This window comes from Crocodylus porosus, unplaced genomic scaffold (genome assembly GCF_001723895.1).
Source record: "Crocodylus porosus isolate Cpor-Errol unplaced genomic scaffold, CroPor_comp1, whole genome shotgun sequence".
In the NCBI taxonomy this organism is placed as follows: domain Eukaryota; kingdom Metazoa; phylum Chordata; order Crocodylia; family Crocodylidae; genus Crocodylus; species Crocodylus porosus.
This window is the reverse complement of record NW_017728907.1, coordinates 54,901,218-54,917,695: the sequence shown is the minus strand read 5'-3', so window position 1 is coordinate 54,917,695 and position 16,478 is coordinate 54,901,218. Positions and strand designations below refer to the sequence as shown.

General features: G+C 48.0%; 1 protein-coding gene across 1 annotated transcript; it reads right to left on the bottom strand.

The window, feature by feature from the left end:
• Nucleotides 1-11,780: 11,780 nt before the first annotated feature.
• Nucleotides 11,781-16,168, bottom strand: MRPL37 (mitochondrial ribosomal protein L37). Its single transcript, XM_019531473.1, has 6 exons — nt 15,955-16,168; nt 15,272-15,387; nt 14,275-14,460; nt 13,833-13,990; nt 12,615-12,818; nt 11,781-12,023 (listed from the first exon to the last, which is right to left on the bottom strand). The coding sequence occupies exons 1-6, from the start codon at nt 16,098-16,100 to the stop codon at nt 11,946-11,948; spliced, it is 888 nt and encodes a 295-aa protein (XP_019387018.1). The 5' UTR covers nt 16,101-16,168; the 3' UTR covers nt 11,781-11,945.
• Between the last annotated feature and the right edge of the window lie 310 nt (nt 16,169-16,478).

Here is a 16,478-nt window from a genome sequence, read left to right as displayed (position 1 = left end):
TCAAAAGCCTTGTGGCCTTGCTACCAGCAAGCATTCTTCTCCCCAGACTTTTCAGCTTGGGGCTTCAGATGCTTCCAAATCCTTTGGCAAGCCTCCCAAGTGCAGGCCTGGAGGACCCCAAGTTTCATTTGCCCTCAGCTGTGTGGCCACAGGAGCAAGCTAGGAAGGAGTCTCTCATTTCCATAAAGTCAGCATGTAGCTGAGATCCTCCCATGGGAAGCTGGCCAGTGGGAAGCTAACTATGAGGCTCTTGCACAGATTCCTGTCTGCAAGCAGACAGGGGTGCACCCTCCACCACAACCATTTTTAAGCCACCTACTTCATCAGGGTACTTTCCCCTGCCACCTTTGTGGTCATAGTGTTTCCCCTGCCAGGTAAGTATGGGAACCAACCACAAGAATAGGTTAGTGCAGACCACCTGAATAAGACATGGGTAATACCTGTTAAATGCAGTCCCTCTTACTGCCAACTCATTTTTTTCCTAGTCATGGTGAGCCACTACATTGCACACATTTATACTTCTTCACTCCCACAGTTGAGCTGTGCCTTTCTTTCCCATTTCTAATGAATCCTGTTTCTTCACCAGCCTTAACTATCTGGCGAACATCACCAAACAGGGTCCCAAAAAGTTCACCCAGAACCCCTCTATTGCCCCCTCTCTCAGCCTGGTGCGTATGATTAGTATGGCCACATCCTCCATGAGGTCAAGCCAAATGAGGCTGCCTTATGCTTCATCTGCATATTTTTGGATCCCAGGACTTGTGGCAAGAGCACACCGTTCCAGCCCTTGGTGGGGGCTAATTAGCACTTAGATCATTTGTGAAGCATGCATACATATTGAGCAGTGCTGAGCTGTGTGGTCACCATGGCTTGACTATGCTGAGACCCAGCCCAATAAACTATGTGGTAAATCCTAAGCCTTTTGGTTTTGGACTAATATCATGCATAGGGGAGATCCCATGATCACACAAAGTAGCTTTCCCAGGGTGACACCTGTCCGCTCCAGGCAGGCTGATCCCTGCAAGTTCCCCTGAATGCAGGGAAACTCAACTGCACAATTTTGTGGCAACAGGGTGCAGCATTCACACTTCCCCCGTGGCTTACTCCTTGGCCTTTTGACTAGGAGCAAACGAAACTAGGGTCCATCTGAACCCCAAGGCCACCAGGCCTGGGACTTGCACATGGGATGCCTGCCATGGATTTGGGGGGTATCCAAAGCCCAAGACTGCTGGGTCTGGGAGGGAGGATGCTTGCCTGGTGGGAGAGCCACCTAGACTTGACCGATTGAGCTGTGCTCAGTCGCAGTTTGGGACTTGACTATTGGGCTTTGCCCAGTGGGATTTGGGCCTTGAAGTGTGGGGGTTGTACTATAAGGAGATGCCGAAGTGCTACTCAAGTGTGCTGATAGACCACCTGTGCTAAAACTTGCAGCTGTTTCAAAAAAGGTAAAATGTGTCAATTCTGGGTGAATTAAGTCTATGGGTTCCTCTGCAAATGACTACAGCTATATTTATTTCCAGCTCAGTTTTTTCAAATTTGCTCCTCACTTCCACGTGCTCAGGGAGAGCAGGGTTTGACAGTCGTGAGGGCGGAAGGGGGAAAACGTTGGGGGGCAGAGGGTCTAACTGACCCCACAGATTTATTGTCCCTGCTGTAGCAGTGGGAGGGGGACAAATGCAAGCCAAACCTCCAATAATTAGGTTATATACCTGAAATATTATAACAAACGTATATAATTTCCATATAGAAGCTAATTAGTGGGTGGCCATCTTATAATCAGGGTTGTCTTATGTTCGTTAACTGGCACGCTCCTATTCTCCTGGAATGACGGGGGTGGGAGGGATGCTCGGGGCACCTGGGCCAAGCCCCCGTACCAAAGCAGGTTTTCTTGTTCTGAAACCATCTTGGACAGATGCCTGCCCAGGCTCCGTCCTGAAAAAGGCAGGTGGCTTTAGAACAACTAAATGAAGGACGCACACAGTTTTGTAAGCAACGGCTCATTTTATGAGACGTTGAGAAGGGATCGGTATGGATGGCTCCTTCCAAGACAGGCGGATTGGGGTCAGGCCGGCTGAGGTCTTTTAGAAAACTTCCAGGGCAGGCGATTTGGCCGGTTCCTTAGGCAGCTGGTTCCCTTGTTCTCCAGCTCTTAGTCAGGAAGGTTTTTGCTGAAGTTTAAAAGCACAGCCTCTGTACTATGGAGCTCGGCCCCAGTCTTCTGTGCGAGAATGGAGGGCGTATTCCCCATGATTATTAACAAAGCAGGAGACTGGTTCTCTACTGGTCCCAGCACCTGAGGACATCTTGCCCCAAGCACCTGTTGAAGGGAAAAGCAGAGTTCAGTCCGTCCGCACATGTGTGTGCGTGCAAGATGAGATGCGTTCGAATAACGGCGGCCACACCAGTGCCTCGAGTAGGACCCTCCATCCTCCTAGCTCAGAGAGAGGACAGCCACAGCCACAACCCACTGCTGCAGAAACCCCATCTCAAGAGGATGTCATGGCCAGGGGGATGGAGTTGTCGAGGGGCCGTTTCTGCCTACCTGAAGACTCCTTGCTGAGATGAGCCATGAGGTGCTCCCGGAGCCAGGCAGAGTAACTGATGTAACGTAAGTTATGCATCAATCTCCAAGATGTTGCCCCGAAAGCGGGGGGACATCTCAGCCCCGTTCTCGTCTTGTCTGTCCATGCGGTCCGTCACTGTGGTGGCGTCTGGTACTTGGGTGGTGCGGCCTTCCAAAAGGAACAGACGAGCATGCCGAGCCAAGCATGTAGCCCCGAGTTTTAGGGCGTTTATTAGCCATGTGCCCTGCCAGGAGGACCGTACCCCATGAGTTCTGGGAGATGAACCCTTGAGCAAAGGCTACCGCTACTAGGGTGGGGGTAGGAAAAGGCATAGAGAAGAACTGCATTGTCTGAAATGGTTTTGCTCCATTTAAGGAAGCTAGGACTCTTGATAGGCCTGTGACCTCTCTGCTATGTCTGTATGTGCTGATCTCAGCTGGCTGCAGGCAGCTATAGGTGAATCTGGCCTGCTGTACGATGCAGGTACTCGCTGCTCCGTGCTGCATGTTCAAGGTATGCCCTTGCCGGGGTTTTGGACGAGGTCTACTATCAACTGGAATCGCTGCCGAGTCAGCTGAGCTCTTGCCAATCTGTAAACTGACAGGACTCAGATGCCTCTATGCTTTGCACCAGGGTGGACAGGCTTGAACGTGTTGTTTCAGGTAAGTTGGGGCCATGAAATAATGAAAAGTACCTGAAATGAGTCTGTTACCTACTGTGGAGATCTTGCCTGAGCCCACTGATCATCCAGGTAGGGGTAAGTCGGTGTTCTTAGATGCACAGCCGCTATATGGTCAAGACTTTGAGGACTCGAGGGACCAGAGCAAGAGACTCTTGACCAGACTGACAGACAAAGCCAAAAGGAAGAGCAGTCCTGCCTGGACAGTGCAGCCATACACTCCCAGCTGGACGGGACTGCTTATTTCGGACAAGTTCCCAGGCCCTGAGCTCAGTGCAAGGCCTCTTGTATGCTCAGCATGTGTGAATTGTCCTCCGTACCTGCCAGCAGCAGGATATACTTCCACCAGCTCTCGCCTGTTTTCCTACAGGTCTGTGACCCCCTCCCTTTAAGTCTCCCTTTGACCTTCCCTTGACAGCCGGTCAAAGAAGAGGCCCGTTGTGCAGCCACCTTGTCAGCTAGAAGCATAGCAGCAATCCCAGCTTTCAGGCCCAACCCTCCATATGTGGGTTTTTCACAAGGAGAGTCATTCCCTGGCCTCACCCACATCAATGGTGCTACTGCCCAGGATTAGGTAGACCCATTTATTTAGGTGATTTGGTGGAGGGGCAAAGGGACAACGCCTCCCATCCCACCGGCTCTAACCTGCTTTCTTAATGTGTCAGGACTGAGGTGCTGGTGTGCAGACAGCTCTGCGCTACTGCAGCTACGCGGCCGCCGGTTTGGGAGCAAGTGGGCATGGCGTGGCGGCTCTGCTCGGCCCCGGCTTGTACCTTATCGACCGACGCCAGGCGTGGGATCTGCGTGGAGCACTCGCCTTGAAGAACCACAGTAAGTCACTTTTTATTTTAGGGCTGTCCTGCTCAGATGAGCCCAGCTGGCCCGTCTCGTATGGCCTTCTTGTTTCTACCCATTAGCGTCCAGCCTTCCTGTTTCTACCCAGTCACTGTCTTGAGAGGGCAGCTCAAGTGGAAAAGCCCATCATGGCTCGTGATATGGGACCGAGTGCCCTGAGCAGGGGACAATGCGCAGCAGGAGGAGGTGGGGAGGCGCCCAAGCTAGCCTGAGTGCTTGACCCCAGGAGCTGTCTCTGAGCCGGACAAGGACGCGTTTGCAATAGGAAGAGATTTCTGGTTTTGCAGTCGCCTTCCCATCTGGCACGAGGAACGAGCTGTTCCCTGCAGAAAGTGCTGCTCCTCGGGTTGCTTAGGCTGTTTGTCGAAGGATACCTTTCCCCAGATCTCCGAGCCCACAACACGGCCTTTCCACGCTGCTGGTGACCCAAGAGAGGTCGTTAGCTGTGTCCGTCTCCAGTCGGGCAGAAGGCAGGGCTGGGTGGGACCTTGGAGACTAAATCAGAAATGCACCAGCCTACTTCACCAGGGCCTGTGAATGGACGGGGCTGCCCTTTTCTGCAAGGCCATCCTACCCTGCAAGAGGTCCGGTAACTGGGTTCGGAAAGAGAGCGAGGAGCACTGTGTCTCCGCGACTTGTGCTGCAATCGCTCCGATGCCTGTGTTTCTCCTGAACGAGGCTGCCAGAGCTCAGGCGGAGAGATTTGTAAGTGAATTTCTCACCCAGGAGAAACCGGTTTCACAGAGTCATGCGCTAGTCTTCATGTTTGTCCTCCCACGGCTGAGCCTTCGCCCACATCTTTCTCAGGTAGCTCAGACCTCGCTCGGAAGAGTTTGTGATGCCCTGCGGGCCTTGCGATAAGGAGAGGAACCCAAATGCTTTCAGGTGTCATCTCCTTACTATTCAACCCTCCTCTCAGGACTGGCTTGCTGGAGATCTGGGAAGCAGCAGCCGCCGGGGCCTTAAGCTGGGCTCCTCTTTGGAGGTAAATGCTGCTCGTAAACTCAGGCGTCCCCCAGTCTGCGGGAGGGCCTCAGTCAGTACCGGCAGAAGTCGCGGGTGCTCTGTGAACCCCGAAGGAAGGGCTCGCCCGTCATCCTTTAACCCCGATACACTAATTTAGTGGCCTCTGGGGGATGGTTTCTTCCCCTGCCCACCCCTACCAGCCATGGCAGCTGCTGGGACTGCAGCCAGCTCCTGTCCATCGCTCTGGCTGGCTCTGGGCTTGCGATCCAGCTTTTCCAGGTGGTGCCACTGCTTTCTGCACCTCCCTCCCCGGGGCTAGCGTCTTCCCAGCAGTCCTGTGCAGGGCCAGGAGGGCAGAGCCCAAAGAAGGGGGTGGCTGAGCCTGTTCCTTATTTGCACTCCCGCGGGGCCTTTCCTTTCTGCTGGAGCCAGGCAGTCTCATTCCTCTTGTTCCGTCTGAGGCTGCAAATCCAGATCAGGTGCACAGGGAGCGCCAAGTATCCTCCCAAGGGCCGCCCGCGCTCGCTACGGCAGCTCTCTGCGGAGCGCAGCTCAGAATAACTTCCCTGCGCTGTTCTTCAGCATCCCTTAAGGTGACCTTCACACGGCAAGCTCCCGGCACCTCCCTGCTCCCAAACGTCCTGTGATCAGCCTGTTCAACTGTGCCAACAACACTGGGGTGGCAGCTTATACACATGTAGAGGGAGCCCCACCTGTACCCGTGCAAGACAAACGCGTAATTCGCTTCACCGCACAACGCTGCCCGTCCCTGCGTGTTGCCTGTGGCTTCCATTGTAACATTTTCCGTGTATTGGGCAAGTGCATCTTTCAGCCCTGCAGCCTCCTGTTGCAGTATAATCGTAGTCCTATTAATGCACAGGCACGGCGACGGGGCAGCAGCTCTCGGCGTCGGCTCCTGGAAGCCGCGACAACGACGGCGCTAGTCGGGGTTGGGGCTCCTGCTACCCCAGTGCTGCGTATATTATTCGGTCCTGTCTGCCCACCGCTGGATTTAAGCGACTGCTTTTTTTGTTCCTCTTAACTACGTAGGAGCCACACGAGCCTAGCAGAAGGGCTGGTTTCGGTCTCGGATCAGCAGTAAACTTGTTACGTGCCGCTCATAAGCTTTAATTATAGGTTTGGTGCTGCCTACAAATTTCAGCCTCCGATTTACGCGGAGCTGGGGTTGGTGCTGGAGGGTTCGGGGGCGAAACAGGCTCTTGAGATCAGGCTGATCTATAAGCTTTGGTGCGGGTGGTCTGGCTCACCCAGAAAGCGTAAACCTGAGAGGTCTGCAGAGGGCCTAGCTTCCACTGTCGCAAGCAGCCCATACATCTCCTGCCTGCTAGGAAAATAACATCCTTATTAACTGTGCATTAGCCAGCCGGCTCTGTTCGGAGCAGTGGGTCTCTCTTCCACGTGCGGGCTAGCGGTGGTGACCTTGCTTAGCTTTACGTAATCAAGGCAGAGAGAGGACAGCCAATGCTCCCTGGCTCCCCTGCATTTCCACGGCAAGGTCCTGAGGCATCCTCTCTCTTGGTTCTGGTTGGCTTGAGCATTGATGTTAAAATACAGAAATAAAAACCACCAAGTTCCTCCTCTAACAGGTCTCTGGAGCCCAACCTAGGGATAATTGTCTCCCACGTTAGTTTTCATTAGTGCAAATGCAGGAGGAGGAGATGTACAAGCAGGGGTTCCAGTTGAGGACTGCGTGTACTCGCTAGCACGATTAGCACAGCCTGCTGAGTTGGATTTCACACCGGGTGCTCTTCAAGGGAACATACTGTTTAAGAAACAATTCTCCCCTTGAACAGCACGAGGGATTCCTCGCGAGCCGTGTTTTATCTGAGCCCCGCGTACCTGTTGAAGCCGTTCCGATAGGAGATCAGTGAGTGGGAGCAGCTTGAAAAGCCTGTCACAGGCGCTCTGGATGGTCCCTGGGGGACAGGCACAGAGCTGTCACTGCAGCGTGGAGATCGTGGGAGGAGGTATTTGTCTCTGCTCATAACAGAGAGAAACAAGGTGGGGGGGAGCAGAGACATGGGGCGAATACTGATTATTCCTGCTTAGTCTTTCCTGCTGTGTCACGGAGCCAGAGGCGACGTCTGCCACGGGTCTCAAAGCACCGGGTCCTTTCAGTGCGGCCATCTGCAGCCATGCTGCTCTTCGCAGGCGGGAGTCCGGCAGCCCCGCTAACACGGCCTGGCTCAGCACCCCTCTTCTAGCGTGTCCACGAGAGCTTGAACTCCTAAACCGGGGTGTCTGTGTCCAGCAGGGCTAGGGACAGACGTTGCACACAAACCAGTTGAAGTGATGAGAAAGCGGGTTAAACCTGTGACAGAACATGTTCCGTGCACCGAAACCAGTTTGAAAATGGCTGAAACCGGTTTGAGATGAACATGGTTGAATGTAGTATCCAACTTCACTGATTTGGCTCAGACCGGGTTATGTGATGTCTGTCCCAGACCCAGGTGTTTGCAGTGACACATTGCAGCGCTCTGGAAACCAGTTCTTCCCAGTCGAGCGGAGTACTGTCTTTTGAACGCCTTCGCTTAACGTGGAAATGTAAGGCTTCACATTCTCTGCTGCCACCATTGCCTTCCTCCTTGGCCTAAAATATCCCGGACCTCATCTCTCCCTGCGCTTGCAGCCGGGTTCGTATCCCAGTCCAGACACCTCACTATTTCATCGCAAGCTCTGCACATGCTGTTTCCCCTCCGCTGTTGGTTGTTACAAGCTGCCCCCCACGCATGGGTCTTCCATGTCTGCACGGACGTAACCCTATTCGTGGGCTGCTGGCGTGTTCTTTCGGTAGTAACAGGAGTTACAATGTAGAGATGCTCCCTAACAAGACACTGAGGGAGTTTTCAGTGAGGTGGTCCCTCAGTTAGGGAGCAGCTAACCAGCCAGTTGGGGCAGGGGAAGACCAGTGGTCTGCAGAGGTTGCCTACTGCTCCACAGTAAAGTTCATAGTTTAGTCCGTATTCATATATGCCTGGATTTAGTGAACCAGGCAATCACTGTTTACACGCTCTTCCAACCTGGACATGCACCCGGAGAATAAATTAACCCCTTCAGTCCCAGAGGACCACCATTCAGAAACAAGTGGGTAAGCTTAGACACAAAAGCCTTTCATGGAAGTGATGCAGTCATTCTTCAGGCAATAACTGCAACTCCGGTTACAGCAGCAGGTTTGCTCTACACCTGTCTGTCTAGTTTATACAAATGTCATACATGTGACAGGTTGTTTCTCTATGGAACTTTTAAGATGACTCGCTGCCGTTCCAGGTACCCAGCCCCTGCCTATGTTTGGCTGCGTGACAACGCCAGATATGGACCATGCGTGTCTTAGGATGGCTCTGCACTACACTTTGGAGAAAGCTGGCCAACCCAGTTTGTTCTCACGCTAGCTCTCCTGCCCTGTCTAGGTAGACAGAAGAGTGAGCTATGCTCCAAACTTTTTTGTCCAGACCAGCCTGACCACCTGTTCCAGCTTAGAGCGCGCTCTGTCAAATAGCTTCCTGCAACCTTCATCTGGTGCTCAATAACCAGACCATCTCCCCCCACTTTGAAACACTGGTGGGTTCTGTTCTTTCTGTTCACTATTCTGAGCCAGGGACCTCCAAATTCTGGCTTGTTCTCTGGTCCCTGTCTTCCCAAAGGAGAAGGCATTGCTTTAGCTTCACTCAGCTTCTCTCCAATGTGGTATCCAGAGCCCCTCCCCTTACCTGGGTAACTCTCAGAGCCCCTCTAGATGTTCAGGTAATGGCGTGATAGGATCTGATGGGCAAATCACACAATTGTGCCTCCTGCCATGTCACACATACATGGCAGGAGGCTCAATTGTGGGATGCAGCATCAGATCCAATCATGCCTTAGTGCTGGTACAGGGGGAGCCCTGGGCTCCCCATCCCAGGCTTCCCCTCCACTGGCAAGTAGCAGACTCCCACAGCTGCAAGTCCCGCAGCTGACAGGATGGTTGGCCATGGCAGCACCCCACATTCCAGCACCTATGGGACTCACAGCCACAGCAGCACTTGGCACCCCCCCATGGACGATAGGGCTCCCAGCCACAGGGGCACAGGCAACATGTGCAAATCAAAACAGGATAGGAACCAGCTATAAAGTTATTACACATTTTCCAGCTCTAATTATAGCTGGATGGGCCTTTTTATGGTATAATAGATACTTTGCAGGTGTAGCCAGTCCAAATAATTGTGGAGTTAACCAGTTAATTGCACGATACATGTAACAAGTAGAGAGGGCCTCAGAGGCAGTAATCCTGGAAGACAGGCACCATTTCTGTCCTAAGCGCATATAAAGGTTTTTTGGCCTGCAGACAGAAGGGTTGGGAAGGGACACTGTATCTATGTAGAGATTATGGCTTAAATGCACAGGAGTCATTGCCACCCCATCCCTCATAGGACCAGAAGCAAGTGAAGCACCTTAGCTTGGATGGGATGGACTCTCAATGGCAAGATGATCAACTTTCTGGGCAAATACTGCTAGCACTGAGACCCTGGCTATGCCAAGTAGTGCCAACATTGCTGCTAGTGAGCAAATATACTCCTGAAACGTGAGATTGCCAGCTGCACGTACCTCCAGCTTAGTCCCACCAGTTAAAATCCTTGCTGCCTTTGCCAGTAATCCAGTCTCCACCCTGTGCTGTGACTCAATGCTTTCTTGCCCGTTTCCCATTCACAGCCCGCAGTGCCCAAGCATTTGGAAATCCAGGCCCTGCTTGAATGGGGTTTGAAGAAGAAACATTTCATAGCAGGTTAGAACGTGTCCAAGTGAAGGCGATGACAGTGCTTCAGAGTGGCTAAGCTAGAGCCACCACTTATCAGACAGGAGGAAGCTTAGAGGATCGCTGTTCTAAAGCTTGCTTCTATACGTGTCCCTATGCTGGGCTCTGCGGGGTAGCTATTTCCACGCAGGGTCACCATATCTAGGTGCCAAGGCTATGCAGCTATTGGAAGGAAGTAGTTAAGAGCCCAATGGATGTGGTTCTCAGCTCACCACTGCAAGTTTTTATCCAGGTGGACATACGAGATAACCAAGTACAGACTGCTTTCAGAAGTCATACCCTGCTGTGCACAAAAATTCCCTTGATTCTGAACCTTGAAAACACTCCATCCCCTGCTACATTTGGGGACTGACCCAGGGCATTAGTAAAATGTGTAACTTTGGGCTAGAAGCTATTCACCTCTGCATTTGGGTACAGGCAGCTGCATCAAAGGCAGAATGCCCAAGCAACTGGCAAAATTGGGTAAGAAAGCATGGCTCAGAGGCCTATTATGGCAGCAGCATCAACCAGGGTAGGCACTTCATTATGCCCAACACCGCTCATCCCAGAACTTGTAACTTAGAGACAATCGATACAGATGGGAGAGCATATTATGCTCATTCTGTAGAGAACTGAGGCAGAGAATAGGGGAGCTGAAGCTGCCCCCTGGCAACCTGCTCTGCTGGATATAGATTCTGCCTCATTCTTATAATTTAGACCAGACATTGCCAACCTGAGGCAAAAATGCCACAAGTAGCACAGGCAGTCTCTATGGGTAGCCCGTGGCAGACACACAGCACAGTAGCAGGGTCAGGGTTAAACCAGAGCAGAACATGGGGCACTTGGAGGGTGCAGGGCTAATTTGTTGCATACCTGCCAAAAAAGGTTGGCCCCCATTGTCCTAGCCTACACAGACAAGGTTACCACCAGCCCACAGCTAGAAGGAGATGGGATTCTTATCCACCTGTACAGTAAGTGCCAGATCAATTTAATTTCATTGTCCATTTACATGCTAATTTATCCCAGAAGAGTTGCAAAGCCTGAAATAATTACAAATGAAGTGTTAATGCAGCTTTGGGCAGAGCACTGAAGTATGCAAAAATATACAGAAATCTTAAGCATACTACCTGTGCTCCATTTACCAAATGTAATGAGTAATTTAAATTCAGAACTGCAGAAATTAAAAAAGCAAAAAGCACCTACCCCTCAGATGAGGGAGACCCGATTCCTGAAAAATCCATCAGTTGCTACATCAGCCTTTCCCCCACCCTCTTTCCCCCTGTACAGCGGATTAGTTTGCCACATGAAGCCATACTCATCAAGTGAAAGTCTGAGCCTTTTCCTTGCTCAGTTGTGTTGCATTGGAGGTGCCACTTAAAAATGGCAGAATATGGAGCTGGTTATTTCACTGACCAACCCAACCCCTTTAAGTCTTCCACTGCTGCCTTGCATTCAAATATGGCTGCCACTCATCTCCCTGCTGCCCAGATTTGATAGTGAGGTGTTTACACTGTTTAGCTAAGACCAGTCTACTGCTTCATATTTTGTAAAATTATAGAGGACATGCAAATACCAACTGAGCACTAATAACCTGGTCTGCTTTTTGAAGTCAGTGTAGGATTATGAAGAGCCCTTATCCTATGAGAGACTGCAAAGTTTATAGACTGAGTTTTGTACATAATACAGCTACGCCTTGCTTAATGTCATAGTCCAGGATCTTTTTCAAAACAAATTCTGTGCACAGGTGCTGGCCTACATGGGTCTCTGCTTCTGCAAACAATAAGCAAGAAACCATTAACTGTTTTTTGCGTTCCCTCTAGGCGGGCAGGGGAAAGTGGAGAGGAAGCATTTTGGCAGCTGGCTTCACTAATTTACTGCACATGTACAGAATGCTGTGAAGTTACAGGTAAGTAACTGAAAAGGGGGCGTCTCTCTGTCTGCACCACTTACTACAAAATCTTTATTAAAAAAAACAAACATCGTTTAAATCCTTAAATTATTCAAGGTATATTATGTCACTTGCTTCACTACATGATCTTCTGATGAAAGAGGAAATGGCAGGTAAACCTGAAGAGATTTTTGCTCAACTAGGATTTTATACTGCTCCATGTAAATAGAGTGCCAGAAACTTCTTGAATGTGTCTGGGTCATAGCCATGTATTCCAGCAGGCACCTGCAGAGAAAAGACTTGGTTATTAAGTTTGCAGTAAACAGAGTAGAAAAATAACATAAATTTAAATATGCGCAAATACCACTTTAAATCTGGTAGCATGGGAAACATGCTGAGATGGTTTGTGGGTATAATTTCACTGGCATTTATCTTAAGTGGTATGAAGTCCCCATCCATCAGAGTGTTTTAGTCAAAGTGGACTCAACAGAACTACACTTTTTATTTACTTTATATTAATGCTGACAGTTGTAACTTCAGAGAAATAACTGTGTGCAAGCAACTTTATCTTCAATAAGCACAACATAAAACTGCATCTATGTAAGTTGTTTATATGATATAGCTTATAATAAGCTTAAGTAGCTTAATAAACCATGCAAAGCGCAAACAGTGCTGATAGCCATCCACCACAAGACAAGAGACTTAGTATTCTATATGAATTCTCCATAAATAGACGGAAGCTGCTGGCCTGTCTCAAACAAGTCACTCTGATAGCCGTTATCTGTGCCAGCTCCCAAATCTCAAATATATGTAGAAGGGTAGAATTTCTGTGAACTCTGATTCTGTGAAAACTAGCTCTCTGTCCTGTCAACTCACCGTAACAACTTTCTTCCTGATAGAAGGAATACGCTGGGCATATTCATACATCAACTGATCAGAGTCAATCCAGACTAGGTTTTTAACACCATCGTTAGAGGCCAACTCTGTTGTATTTAACTGGAATACCATGAATTGGAAAACACGACCATCTGTGCCAATGCTTTGCACTACTATTGGTTGCTCTAAAACCCTGGGCTCATCCTAAGAGAAGTGGGGGGGAAAAAAAGCCAGTTACAACGAATTCCATGAGAAGTTGCAGAATCAGCAGTTAGCGTTTGGGTTTAAGCCAGGCGTTTAATGAAGGTATTACCTTGCCCAGAAAGCTACCCTAGTCAAACAAGCTTTGAATATAGATTTTGTATTTTCATTAAAATAATGTCTCCTTCAAATGGCATTAGAATATAGATGTAAACAACACAGCTCAGCATTCTAGTTTCTTATTCATGCCTGCAAGTTGCTTCAGCTGATTTCTACCTATTGCTAGTCCAATTTTAATCATCTTCGTGAACGCATTAAAATAATTGCTACTGGCATAACGAGATAGCTTTCTGATTTGGTGAACTGCTTGGATAGCTAAACACATCTTTAAAGATTACCTATAAAACTCCAAAGTCCTTGGATGGGTGACATCAGGGCAGAGTTTCAGATATGGTGACAAGGAACTGTTAATGGCATTGAAAGTCTCTGGCTTGTTAGGTCACCGGTTCAAATTCAACCTAGGTCAACTGTGACTGAAAATTATTACTATCTAGTAGAACCTACGGAGCGAGCCAGAAATCTCAAATGCAGAGCTGCCCCAAAAGCAGGTCCAGACTACCTGCGGATAGTTTCTTGAAGATTTCAGGTAGGAGGGCAAGAAGTAACAATACCCCACTCCTACCAGCACTGATAATTCTTGGGTAAGAGCAAGGCTTCAGGGGGAAGGTCCCATCACTGTCTTTACTGAGGACCAGCCTCTAATATCTTCTGTCTTCATACAAAGTAAAGCTGCATGGAATTCAATAATTCCATCTCCTGGGCCAATTATGAGACCATTACACCATTTCTCAATTTTGGAAGAGATGGGGAATAGCTATTATTGAAAGCAAACTCGTTGCTGTTGGTGTGCAAGATGACAGACTTCAACCATTGACCTTGTACTGACAACCCAGTACAATAACCTCTGTGAAAGTATTGAAGCCTACCTTGTTAAAAGCAGCCACTTAAAATACGTACCCCATACAGAATCCTGGCCTTTGCTAATGCATTGCCAAAAGCAAACATCAACATTTTAGCCTGGAGCGGTTCTGGTCTAAAGCGATAAGAACGAAGGTTGTTTGATTCCATAAAGTACAAAGTGTGAGGATGAGGATACGGATAATCCTCCCTAAAACCTAAATGGTAGACAACCACACGAGACAGACAGTGTTAGGTATAATCTTAGCCCATTTTAAACTCTCTCTTCAGAAACTGCTAGTGTAACTTGGATGAATTAAAGTTTTCCCCTACAGCATGAGAAGCCTAAGAACCTGACTACTCATGAAAGACTTATGGATATTTATATTTGTGCATCCTACAACCATCTTCCCCATTTCCTTATATCACATACTAACAGAAAGCAGAGTGCTGCCAGTTAAGCTGATGTAAAACTGTTACATAATTGATTAGCAGCTTGTACCTGTATCATTCTTTTCTTCATATACATTAACATCCTGCAGATCAATTGTAGGCGAGATGGGATAGAAGGTCTCAAGAGTATAGTTTTCAGTGGCTAATATTTCATCTTTGGAGGCTACTGGCTGTATTGGATTCATGGCATTCAAAAGCATTCCATTCAAGCCGTGAACCTGAAGAAGAACAGATTCTGTAAAGAAAGAACAGTAGCCACATATAGTACAAGTAATTAAATTATACATAAAACTAGCTAGAACAGGGGAAGGCAACCCCTGGAACAGCTACCAGAATCTAGCATGCAAAGGCATTTTGCTTGGCATGTGTACCTTGGGGAGCATGGTGGGGCAGGGGCCGGGGCTGCGCTGCCACAAAGATCGCCATCCACCCCTGACACACCAGCACTTTAAGTCAACGTTGAGAGTGTTTTTGGCTCTGCCCAAAAATGTTGCCAAATCTGAGCTATAGAAACGTTTGGTTTTATTTAGGTCATTAATGCACACGAACTCCACAATGAGACATCAGTATTTATTCTTTACTACTTTAGTGATTTTACCACAAGAGACATCCAAAACAAAAACTTCTTAAAGCTTCAGTTCTGAAAGGTTTCAAACACTATCCAGTGGTCAGCCAAGGGCTTGATTTTTCCAGAGAGATCCATGAGGGACAAGAGCATTCCTGCAAGAATGCCTATTTGGCAAGGGATAGTCCCTCATAAATGTTAAATAAACGTTAAATAGCAGCTGAACTGCAGGAAATGCAGATAAAAATATGAAGATGTGTAGGTTTCCTGCACATAAAGTGTAAATGATGACCAAGAAAAGGGTGATCGGGACTAGTCATCCTCAACTTTGTTTGCCCTATGGCATAGTGGAAAAAAAATAGAATGGAATTAAAGTTGAATCTACTTTCCATTCTTTGGCCTAAAAGCTAGTGTTTCATATGTTACCTAATAGAGGTAGCCAAAAGAAAAAGAAGTCCTTTACACAAAAAAAGTTACTAACCTCTCTCCCACGTAGCAGTCAGGCTATAATTTCTACCCAGCATCCTTTTAGACAGCGATGGAAACTTGCTAGTCATTGTCCTACATAAATGCAACAAGTCTTCCACGAGTATGGGGCTTCAGAATGATAAAAAGGATTAGCTGTATAAAATCAGATTTGAAAGTCCTAAGTGTATAGATTTTTCCTGTACGCAAACACAGCTAGGCTATGAAACACCCATCTGTATAATATGTAATATCTCCAAATGATTAATGCAGATTTGAGTTTAATACTTAAATCCTTCTGACAAACCAGTTGCAGTCCCTAGTTGCCAGTAATAATGCTTACTATCAATTGTTAGGCCAACTGGTAATTCTTTATTAGGTGGGAATCAGTTATCATGGAACAGTTGATATGTAGAGAAGTCTCATCCCCCCCCCCGTTTACCCCAAGATAAATTGTTTGTACATCCAGCCCCTAAGTGGTTGTCTAGTAAACTAATTTACAGTTAAATATATAAATATTATATACAGTACAATATATTATACACCATTACAGTTAAATTGGTAAACTAATTTACAGTTTTGTTGGTAACATTACCAAAAAAAATCTTATTTAACAGGCATCTATTTTAAATAGGCTGCTAAAGCAAAACCATAAAAATGACAGTGCAACTAAAGCTCTCTTTCACTCTGATTACTTACCAGTAAGTTTTTCTCCTAGGAACAACTTCTGTGGTAGCCCAGAAACATGCATGAAAGATGGCATTTCGTACCCTCTCGTCCTGGTTCTCTAGCTGGTTGGCCAGGTCGTCCATGATGCTGAGCACTTTTGGTGGTAAGCCTTTCATTAACTTTGTCTTCGTTAGCCACAGTGCTTGTTTCACTCCTTGGAGTCAAATCAAAATAAGTTACTGAAGACTTTCAGTCACATTAGCTATGCCATAAAACAGTTACTATTACAATGATCTTGATCTACTGGATCCAAGAGCTTGACCATTCTAGTTTTCCATTTCCATCTTACCCCTCAGCACGACCAAGTTGTCGGGAACGTTAATTTTACGCATAACATGGCCTACCACCATTTACGTACTGTTTTACAACACTTTAAAAACAAATGGAGACGCACTTCGTTAGCATCAAGCGCAGGCTAAAGGTTTTATTTATAGCAAATGATAAGTGCAGAGGCCTCATTTCCCAGGGAGCTTTGCTCCTGGTCAGTTGGCAGC